Source organism: Marasmius oreades, chromosome 10 (assembly GCF_018924745.1).
Source record: "Marasmius oreades isolate 03SP1 chromosome 10, whole genome shotgun sequence".
NCBI lineage: Eukaryota > Fungi > Basidiomycota > Agaricomycetes > Agaricales > Marasmiaceae > Marasmius > Marasmius oreades.
Window position 1 is genome coordinate 2147964 of NC_057332.1, and position 10020 is coordinate 2157983.

General features: G+C 49.0%; 5 protein-coding genes across 5 annotated transcripts; 4 read left to right on the forward strand and 1 right to left on the reverse strand.

Annotated features, from left to right (window-relative positions):
* The first annotated feature begins 252 nt into the window (after positions 1-252).
* On the forward strand, positions 253-1451 carry E1B28_002722 (uncharacterized protein). The gene is made up of 3 exons (XM_043159662.1): positions 253-769; positions 843-978; positions 1032-1451. Exons 1-3 carry the CDS (start codon positions 296-298, stop codon positions 1268-1270), a joined length of 849 nt encoding a protein of 282 aa, XP_043003265.1. The 5' UTR covers positions 253-295; the 3' UTR covers positions 1271-1451.
* Positions 1452-3043: 1592 nt separating this feature from the next.
* E1B28_002723 (uncharacterized protein) lies at positions 3044-3439 on the forward strand (the record flags this gene model as incomplete). The annotated part of the gene is made up of 1 exon (XM_043159663.1): positions 3044-3439. One exon carries the CDS (start codon positions 3044-3046, stop codon positions 3437-3439), a length of 396 nt encoding a protein of 131 aa, XP_043003266.1.
* A 656-nt stretch (positions 3440-4095) lies between these two features.
* E1B28_002724 (uncharacterized protein) lies at positions 4096-6369 on the reverse strand (the record flags this gene model as incomplete). Its single annotated transcript, XM_043159664.1, has 4 exons — positions 4096-5559; positions 5607-5955; positions 6009-6245; positions 6294-6369. The coding sequence occupies 4 exons, from the start codon at positions 6367-6369 to the stop codon at positions 4461-4463; spliced, it is 1761 nt and encodes a 586-aa protein (XP_043003267.1). The 3' UTR covers positions 4096-4460.
* A 1477-nt stretch (positions 6370-7846) lies between these two features.
* Positions 7847-8149, forward strand: E1B28_002725 (uncharacterized protein; the record flags this gene model as incomplete). Its single annotated transcript, XM_043159665.1, has 1 exon — positions 7847-8149. The coding sequence occupies one exon, from the start codon at positions 7847-7849 to the stop codon at positions 8147-8149; it is 303 nt and encodes a 100-aa protein (XP_043003268.1).
* Positions 8150-8409: 260 nt separating this feature from the next.
* Positions 8410-9964, forward strand: E1B28_002726 (uncharacterized protein; the record flags this gene model as incomplete). The annotated part of the gene is made up of 2 exons (XM_043159666.1): positions 8410-8469; positions 8530-9964. 2 exons carry the CDS (start codon positions 8410-8412, stop codon positions 9538-9540), a joined length of 1071 nt encoding a protein of 356 aa, XP_043003269.1. The 3' UTR covers positions 9541-9964.
* Positions 9965-10020: the final 56 nt, after the last annotated feature.

Below are 10020 nucleotides of genomic sequence, written 5' to 3' on the forward strand. Positions count from 1 at the left end.
AGAAATATTGATCCTTTCTAAATGCGCGGAACATTGGGCGCCTTTTCATTCTCCCACATAAAGTAGCTTGCTGAATGTCACTGTCAAGAGTTTCATGTTCATGATATTGACTTTGTTGTTGGGTAGCGGGAGATGGAGGTACTTGCTTGGGCAAATAGCACTGGATGAAGAGACCGGACGGCACGTGCCCAGGTCACGGCCCCGTAATGACGCGCACCGCGCCGTTATCCCATTTTCCCGCGCTTCTTTTTTGTTGATTAATTACATCCACAATTCCCTGTCTCTTCTGGCCTTCATGTTCCACATCCAGTCAGGTCCGGTTTGCGTATCTCCAGTTACTCCTCACACCAACCGCACACGCTCCCTTAATCAAAATGATACGTACGGCTATAGGCCTCTAAACTCCTCGCCACTGGCCAGTTTCGGTAACGATTCGAGTCCAGCTGGTCCGTCATCGTCACCTATACAGCAAGCTCAAGCACGTCGAAGGTCGCAGTATAAATCAAAAATGCGCACCTCTAGTGGTGTTGGTCCTAGTCAGTCGTTGTCTCCAACCATGTCAATGTCACTGTCAAGTGAAACGGGGTCCATACTACGAGAGAAGTTCAGGAGCTCTTGTTTGAAGAGAGCGAAAAATGCCAGGAAGAAGCTAGTCAAGAGCAGGAGGAGGCTAGATCCGATGAGCAGTAGTGACGGGTTTGAGGCGGATGAGTCCATGGCTATGGATGACGAGGACGACAGCGAAGCGGAGGACGAATTTGACGATGAGGTGGGTAGCGTGCACCTCCTCGCTCTCCTTTTGGCCGCGAGTTGAACGTACGACTGACTGACGTTGTCTGTAGGTTCTCAGACGTGTTATGCTCAACGATAATCGCAAACTCAGACATAAATACCGACTGTCATATTATGCTTCCTGTGGTGATTCTTTCGATCCGGATCTTGAAGACCTGGATCAGTGGGAAACTGAGCTTCATGAAGGTGCATTCTAACAGACTCTTCTTCACCTTTTCGGTCACTAATCACTGAGGCAGAGCCTGAGGGTACTAAATCACAAACTACCGTGGCTGGCGAGTCCCAGTTAACTCCAGAAGATCTTGAAGATGCAGAACTCGAAGCCTATGCAGAGGAATGCGAACGCCAAGCTGCTCTGGCCGAATTTGAAAACATACCCGTTGAGGATTTATTTGGGTGGGACGAAGACGATTTTGACTTCGAAACGAACGACAAGAATACCGTCAGTTCGAGTCAGGACATCGACATGGACTTGTAATTATAACATCGTTCTTGCCACATTTTACTATCTTGAAGCTACAAATTGTACGATACACTCAGATCTTGGCTGTTATCTTGGCACTTCATATAATACTCTAACCTACTAGAATTGGAATTTGTACTTGCGTTGGGGTTCACGCGCACGTTTTGTTGTTAATCGTAAATATGGGTTGAAGCGCTGACACGGTCAGTCACATCACATGCTGGCGGTCACTGTATCAACTTGAACTGAGTCATGATCGATGATCCATCACCACGTTCTCCATGTCCGTTGAGTTCTCGCCTTGTCCTGAGGGTATTCCCTACCTATCTATCTATCTATGGACAGCCACTGCTGAAGATTCCCATGCTTTTCTAAGCTGGCAGCTCTCGCTAAGCTTGAAGAGTGGTCTTTTTATTGAAAATATCATTCAATAAACTGCTTGATAAGGTACGTTTTCGGTGTTTCAGAATTACCATAAGAAGACTGGACGGTTCTTAGGGCTCGAATCGGCCATGGCGGCTTGGATTCGGATCTTCCGATTCGCTGCGGTGATGGAGGTTATGATTGGGGAGTTTGGTTCGCCAAATTTTCGACGGAAAAGAGAGCGTTACTCTACGGATGAGACGTCTCCTAGATGGAAAAGCATAAACTCTGAAGTGTACCATCCGGGACGCTGAAACATGTACTCCGGCGAATCTTCCCTGCAAGCCCCCCCCTGCAAGCCTCTGAACTCATTCTTCCCGAGTTTGTTGCATACTCTGCTTGTTTCCCCTCGAATATACCTCGGACTACGCAGGAAAGCCATTCACCCCACTGGCAATCCCGCTTCTTCTCTGCAACCTACGAACGGAATCTATATTTTTTTTCACGAGACAACGTCGTTTTACATTCACCTGCGACGGTACTGCGACGCTACGAATTCGTCGCCTGAGATTAAGTTGGATACTAGGGGCTGAGGGGGTTAGAGTTGAACTACGATATGGATATGACAATCGTCGACTTCCAGCTCCAGCAAGTGAAAACAGTGCAACCTCTCACTGCTCAGCCTACTACGTTATTGGCGGTGTGGGTCACACCGATGTGTCTTTGGTCTTATGATACATGCGCGTGCGGGTTCTGTAATCGAGATCTGGGCTGGTGTAAATTGCTCGTAGGCTTTTTCTTTCGTTTGGAAACCGGGGAAGTGGGATAGGCGGGTCGCTAAGGCTAAGAGGAGGGTGGAACTTTGAAACGCCTTGAAAATATCCACACGCGGGACTTCGGAAATCGCTATAAACGAGACAAGGCTGCCTTATCACAGCATCAGTATACTGGAGGTCGATAGAACATGGTGGGTACCTCTCAATCATCGATGGGTCAATCTGCTAACCTGGATCGACTAGCGCAAGTTGACCAGGCCTCAATCGAGTCGGAATTCACTTGAAAGCGTTTGAATTGTGTGGGTTTTGTGGGTTAATCGATGGAGGAGTAAGAGCATCATCTCACGGTCCTAAACGAGTCGTACTCGAGAACCACCGTCCCGGGGCCATTACACATTGGCCTCAGAAATCTGCCAACTCTCCTCAAACACCAGCTCCAAACCTTCTTCCATATCGATCTTCGGCCTACAGAACAGAGTCAGAGATGTCGATGTCTCCATATTCTCTGGACCGCAAGAGGAAGGCTGGCAAAAAGCATATACGGATGATCATCTCTTGGCGGATAACAAGGTGAAGGGGCACTCAGAGTCAGGATACGTGGTCGATGGTAAGCCAGTGTTTGCAGCCATAGTACCCGTGCTTTTATATTATGCCTCTTTCCTCCTCATTTTACTTTGTTCGTTGTTGGTTCGTTGCCCTCGTTCTGTCCTCGCGGTTTTTTTTTTCCCGATTTGACCACCGATGTACTTACCCTCTAATCACCCTTCATCCTCTCTCCGTTTTCGCTCACTGTCACCTAGTACCTGAGTCGATCCCCAACGATATTCACTTTATTCAATTTCCATCGAGTCAAAATCCGAAGCCCACAATACTGAAGAAGCACGACCCTCCCTCAGACGATTTCGTAGTGGGCGAAGCCTATGAGAAACGAGGAGCTAGATCAATGGAATCAACCCGTTCTATGTTGTACGTTGCAGGGCAGTGGAAGGGACAGACGGGGGTGATGACTGTTGATAAAGAGAAGAGACGCGCGGTTGCGAATTAATCTCGTGGAGTCGGAAACGAAGTGTTTATGTCGCTACCTATCTGATTAACTTTTTTTTTGTTCTCTATCTCTCGTTCATCGTCGTGGCATCCTGGCCGCTACGGCGGGTAAGTTCAGTCCAGGAGAGGATATTCCAGAAATGCTTTGGATGTACGTGAAACTTGAAGGATGTATCGGGCCTCGATGACGTTGCCAGTGGGTGGTGCATGGTGTACGATTATCTGGCTTCCTGTTGTGTCGATTTCCTGCAACACTTCAGGAAATCGATACGGAGCCTAACGGGCCCCAAACTTGAACTTAAAGTCAGTCACCATTTTGTCCGAGTCGTCCGTCGCGGCGAGTTGTTCCCCGTCCTGATACTAGTTACATGTACCTGGTCGATACACGGAACGCTAGCGCTTATCACTTATGATTACGGAGTTGCATCGATTGTCGAGGTCGTGGTCGCGACCTCTGAGTCGATGGTTTGGTTAGTGACTGAATCTGATGCGTTAACAAGCGACTTACTCGCGCTCAGTGGCCATGGGACAGCGCAACGGTAGGCTCAAAAATCGATCGCACTTCACCAATGACACCTCTTGGCGCCGAAATGATGAGTTTTAGTCGAATCCCTCTCCCATCATGATGACTCCTGCTCTTCGACCGCAGTCGACACATTGGCCATAGAACATGATATTCTGCCAGACCCGAGCAAACTTTACCTCAATTTACTGTTTACGAGTGAATATCAGTGTATTCTACCTGGCTGGTATCAGGACAAATGAACAGCAAAGTCCTCGACAAGGAACGGTGTCCGACGGATGCTGACCCCCATGTGATAGTAGGCTTTAAGAAAGGAAATAAAAGTGGCGACAAGACGTTTGACGCCGAAGGGCTGATGGGTGAAAGAAAGCGGGTAAAAGAGAAAAAGAACATTGAACGAGAAAAGACTGCCACGCGAGAAAGACTGTGCTACGTGAAGGGATGGCAAAAACATTTGTGCATGACCACTGAACGTAATGTATACGGTAGGTGATTTGACTCATGCGAGTGGGAGATAAGCGCAAAATACCTTTCCTTTGCGTTTACTCCACCCTGTAGGCAATTTCCAGGACCCTGGCATCTTCTCTCCTGCAGGTTCGACGGGCTTGACGAGGACATAGCGGATGTTAAAAGTATCACGCGGCCGTTTGGTGGATATAGCCGTCTTGATCTGATCTATTAGTGGATATCCTTCGTTGGAACCGTAATGGCGACCGTCACCGACTGTGAGCTGAAGAACCCACAGTATAGAAGTCCGATGCTTGAATTCAACAAGAATGGCGTCCATCAGTGGCGTGTTACAGGCGTCGGAGAACAGATAAACATCTGGTTTGATGTTTTTCCAGCTGGTTGGTTTGAAGGGGATTTGGATAACGGATCGCTTGGACGGTAACTTTACGACTGGGTCCGCAGCGTCAAGATTCTCTGGTGTGGTGAATATTGGGTTGGAGTTATTTCCGAGATTTGTATCCATTTGCATGGGAACCAAAGGGATGTCTTTTTCCAATGTTTTGAGGATTCGCTGGGCAGCGTCTTCGAAGAGCCAGCCAGCCAACGACCGCCCTCGTGGCAAAGCAAGTAAACTGATGCAGGATCGTATGACTCCTGTGTCCTCAAGTTGTCGCAATCGACGCATTAGCAGGAATCCAATGTCAGGTGATTTGATATTGATATTCCACTCTGGATCTATAGCGACCTTATCGACTTCTTCACCGTCGGCAGCCACGAGAATGATTCGATGCGAAGCTCCAGGTAAGGACAGTCCTTCACTCGACACGGCAGTGATTAGATCGCCCAACTGGAGTTCCTGTATAGCCCGTTGCAGTAGCGCATCTACATGCGACGGGTTGACGACGGCTGTGAAGACGTCGCGGACTACAGGGCCGAGTTTGGTTATGGCGGCCTCGATAAGCACAGACAGCTTGCGGGTGTGGTCGAGTAGGCCGGGATGCGTGTTTGCTTGCAGACGCGCTTGCTCCAAAGCTGACTTGAAGCGACTGGCAAGGTTTGGATCGACGCCTGTTTTCGCATTTCCATGCTCATCGAAGGATTCATCTAGTGTATTCAGAAACTTTGTGTTCCTCGGTGTCACTTCAAAACTGTAAGCGTTGAGATTGAGGGTATCGGATGAAGATATGTTTCATACCATTTCACCAGTTCGTCTTTTGTCCAGAGAGGAAGCACTATTTGTGCATGAAGAAGGTCCTTTTCGGTCCATCGGTGGTTGGCTGGATTGGAGGAGGCCTGGATGATCTTGGTCCATCGATTGCCGACACTTGGCGAGAGGTCCGTTCCGTCGAGATTGAGGAAAACAAGGAGTGTCGCTGATTCAGTCTTGGATTTGGGCAGCGCTTCGGAAGCACAAATGTTTGTGGATCCGTAATATACCACTCCGTCGAAGAAGACATACGTGATCTGCTTGTCCACATAAACGATTGGTTGAGCGATGTCGCGGATAGCACGACAGATGAGGTACCACATCGCCACAGTTTTGCCTGGATTCCTTCTAATCAGCGACTAGACAACGAAGTATGGATATTCCGCATACCTGTGCCAGCCTGGCCAGTAATGAGAATTTGACTATCTTCCTCCATAGTCAACGCCCACACTTTCAAATATAAATCGTCGTAACATGCTCTTGCCAGAAAGACGTCTCGGACTGTCGGGAAAGTGAAGTTTTCATGATTAGTTTGCAGTTCAGTGCTCCGGCACACTCTATAAAACTTTTGCCAATCTTCAGCAGCTTTCTCGAATCCTGTTGTGTTGAAGGTCCAGTCGTGTATATCTGATAGTCCAGTCAGTTGCCAGTTAGCCTAAAGAATGAAAAGCGTACTTCTGCTGTTGATTTTCTGCTGATTAGGTTCATTGTCATTCATGGTCATCGGCATTGCGTTTTGTGTAGATGCCATTTGTCACGTAGCGTCAGCGACTTGGTATTAGTAACGCCATTTTGCCAAAAATTCTGTTCTGCAGAAATGTGTACTGAATTTAGGCAGTAAATCCTAGATTTGAGGCGAAGCACAAGCCTCCATAATTGGAGGATCCAAGTCTGTTGAGTTCTTGAAGGTACTATCTATCTATCTATCTATGGACAGCCGGCTGAAGATTCCCATGCTTTTCTAAACCGACCCAGATCCTTCGTCATCCACTGGCACTGGCAGCTAGGCTCTCGCTAAGTTTGAAGAGTGGTTCTTTTATTAAAAATATCATTCAATACAAGGTACGTTTTCGGTGTTTCAGAGTTACCATGAGAGGACTGGACGGTTCTTAGGGCTCGAATGGGACATGGCGGCTTGGATTTGGATCTTTCGATTCGCTGTGGTGATGGAGGTTATGATCGGAGAGTGCCAATTTTTCGACGGAAAAGAGACCGTTACCCTACGGATGAGACGTCTCCTAGATGAAAAAGCATGTACTCCGGCGAATCTTCCCTGCAAGCCCCCCCTGCAAGCCACTGAACTCATTCTTCCCGAGTTTGTTGCATACTTCGCTCTTGTTTCCCCTCGAATATACCTCGGACTACGCAGGAAAGCCATTCACCCCACTGGCAATCCCGCTTCTTCTCTGCAACCTACGAACGGAATCTATATTTTTTTTCACGAGACAATGTCGTTTTACATTCACCTGCGACGGTACTGCGATGCTACGAATTCGTCGCCTGGGATTAAGTTGGATACTAGGGGCTGAGGGGGTTAGAGTTGAACTGCGATATGGATATGACAATCGTCGACTTCCAGCTCCAGCAAGTGAAAACAGTGCAACCTCTCACTGCTCAGCCTACTACGTTATTGGCGGTGTGGGTCACACCGATGTGTCTTCGGTCTTATGATACACGCGTGTGCGGGTTCTGCAATCGAGATCTGGGCTGGTGTAAATTGCTCGTGGGCTTTTTGGCTTTCGGTTGGAAACCGGGGAAGTGGGATAGGCGGGTCGCTAAGGCTGAGGGGAGGGTGGAACTTTGAAACGCCTTGAAAATATCCACACGCGGGACTGGGCAGAACTCGGAAATCGCTAGAAAAGAGACAAGGCTGCGTCATTACAGCATCAGTATACTGGAGGTCGATAGAACATGGCGGGTACCTCTCAATCATCGATGGGTCGATCTGTTAACCTGGACCGTTCCGGTAGAAGTGAGATCGACTAGCGCTTGGCCAGGCCTCAATCAAGTCGGAATTCACTTGAAGACATTTGAATTATGTGGGTTTTGTGGGTTAATCGATGGAGGAGTAAGAGCATCATCGCACGGTCCTAAACAAGTCGTACTCTAGAACCACCGTCCCGGGGCCATTACACATTGGCCTCAAAAATCTGCCAACCGGTAGGCTCACCGGCAAAGAGCGTTCCCCTGGCACTGTCACTGTTGATACGCTCAGCCTCGCACTGTGAATGTTGACGGTACTATTCAAATCTAACAGATGGTTCCCAAACATTGCCTCCCTGAAACACGAAACGGGACTCTATCTCCTCTTCCAACTGTCGTCCACGCTTCGATTCCAAATGCGAAGGTATTGGAACGTCTATCAACGGCCACACCTTCCATCCCGCGAAAACCACAAGAACCAGGCTGACTGGATATCCCCGATTAACAGGCTCATCTCGGCTGAAGAACCGGTCTCCAATTCATCTATCGAAACTTCGGCCACTGTCGGCTCATCATGTTTCCTAACGATTGATTCCGCGCGCCGATAGAAATAAACGGATTCTACATCGCAACCAGGTGCTCGGTATTCCCTGCGCAGCAGGAACCACCGAACGAATCAATAAACGACTGCGGATGACTATGCACTTCTATCCGTCAATACATAGCTTCTCAACCACACCACGGGGATACATGGCCACCTCCGTTTTGTTGGGATTGGCGTTTAAAGCTCAGCTCCAAAACATGCGTCCGGACCACTCTTTAAGCTTGCGACTCTCCAGCTTTACTTCTTTCACTTCCACTCTGTAACATGCAATCCATGGTCAAAGCTGTTTTTCTTGCTCTCGCTGCGGGGCCGCTTGTACTGGCGGTGAGAATTTTTTACCCCCTCGTTAAATGGTTTTTATTGATTCTTCTGTCGCTACAATAGGCTCCAGCACCTCAAGATGCGACCATCTCCTCGAGCAGAGTGGTGGTGACTGGTACTGCCAGCTCTAGCTTCTCTAGTAGAATTGCGACCGGTGTTCCCAGCTCCAGCGTCTCTAGTGGGGTAGTGACCGGTAGTGCCAGCTCTAGTTTCTCTAGTGGAATTGCGACCGGTGCTCCGAGCTCGAGTTTCTCTAGTGGCATTGCGACCGGTGCTCCCAGCTCTAGCTTCTCTAGTGGAGTAGTAGTGACTGGTAGTGCCAGCCAGAGCTGTATTCCTGCTGTTGTCACCGTCACCGCTGGAAGCGGAGTGTACAGCAGTGCGGTGACCGCCATTACTGGTACTGCAACCACCACCACCGTTATCAACGGAGGGACTGCTACCACCATCGCCACTTTGTTCCCCACCACCGTTTCGAGCGGGAACGCTACCGTTATTATAGTCGGAGGCACCACCACAATTGGGAGCGGAGGACCTGTCGAGACGACGATCTTCTCCGGAAGTGCTACAACCATCGTCAGTGGGATTCCCACCACTGTTGCTACTGCGGTCACTTCCAGCATTGTAGTTGGCAGTACCACCACAGTCGTGACTGGAATCCCTACCACTGTTGCCACTGGAATCACCACTACCGTTGTGGTTGGCGGTACCACCTCAGCAGTCACTGTAGTTACTAGCACTGTTTCCGGTACGGTCTCTCCTACTACTGTTGGCAACGGGGGCACAGGTACGACCTCTCCTACTACCGTTCGCAATGGGAGCACCGGCACGACCTCTCCTACTACCGTTCGCAATGGGAGCACCGGCACGGCCTCTCCTACTACTGTTGGCAATGGAAGTTTCACCACCGTTAGCGGCACGGTCGTCAGTAGCTCCTCCGTTCCTTGTGGTACGATCACCATTACCGTTGGCTCCCACCCTTCCACCGTATCCGGTTCCTTTGCGGTCACGTCCACTCCTACGGCGCTTGCTGTAGTAGAAGCGCTCCTTAAGGGCCTTGTATCCTCCCAGTGAAACCACGGAGTCTCTTTAGTTACTACGGACAAATTTGCTCTTCCTACCTGACAAACCTTCTCACGGAGTACAAAGGATCTTGCATGATCATGCTCAGTCGCAGTTGATGAAGGCCGATAAATCTTTACCTTGGACTTTAGTATGAATCCCTTGACGGCGTAGTATAGATAAGCATTTCAGTCTCGAAATTCCGTTGACGTCGAAGCGAGAGTCACTTGTTCTCCACTGCGACAGAGAAAAAAATTGACACACTCCGAAAGGCCCCACAAGAGTCGGTTGTTCAGCCTATCGATGATTCATCTCCTTACAAGTCCATGCATTGATAACAAGCTTCCAGAGGTATTGTGAAATGTATTTACATGGTGATCTTCGGCCGACAAAGAAAGGGTCCGGGAGCAAAAAGGATGTTGTATAACTGACAAGAGTGGGATTCGAACCCACGCCCGAAGACTAGAGTTTTGACTTAATAGTCCTAAATCT

Coding starts and splice junctions, on each gene's coding strand:
- E1B28_002722 (XM_043159662.1), top strand. CDS start 296: ATGTTCCACATCCAGTCAGGTCCGGTTTGCGTATCTCCAGTTACTCCT. Junction 770..842: donor AGGACGAATTTGACGATGAG/GTGGGTAGCGTG, acceptor CGTTGTCTGTAG/GTTCTCAGACGTGTTATGCT. Junction 979..1,031: donor GGAAACTGAGCTTCATGAAG/GTGCATTCTAAC, acceptor TCACTGAGGCAG/AGCCTGAGGGTACTAAATCA.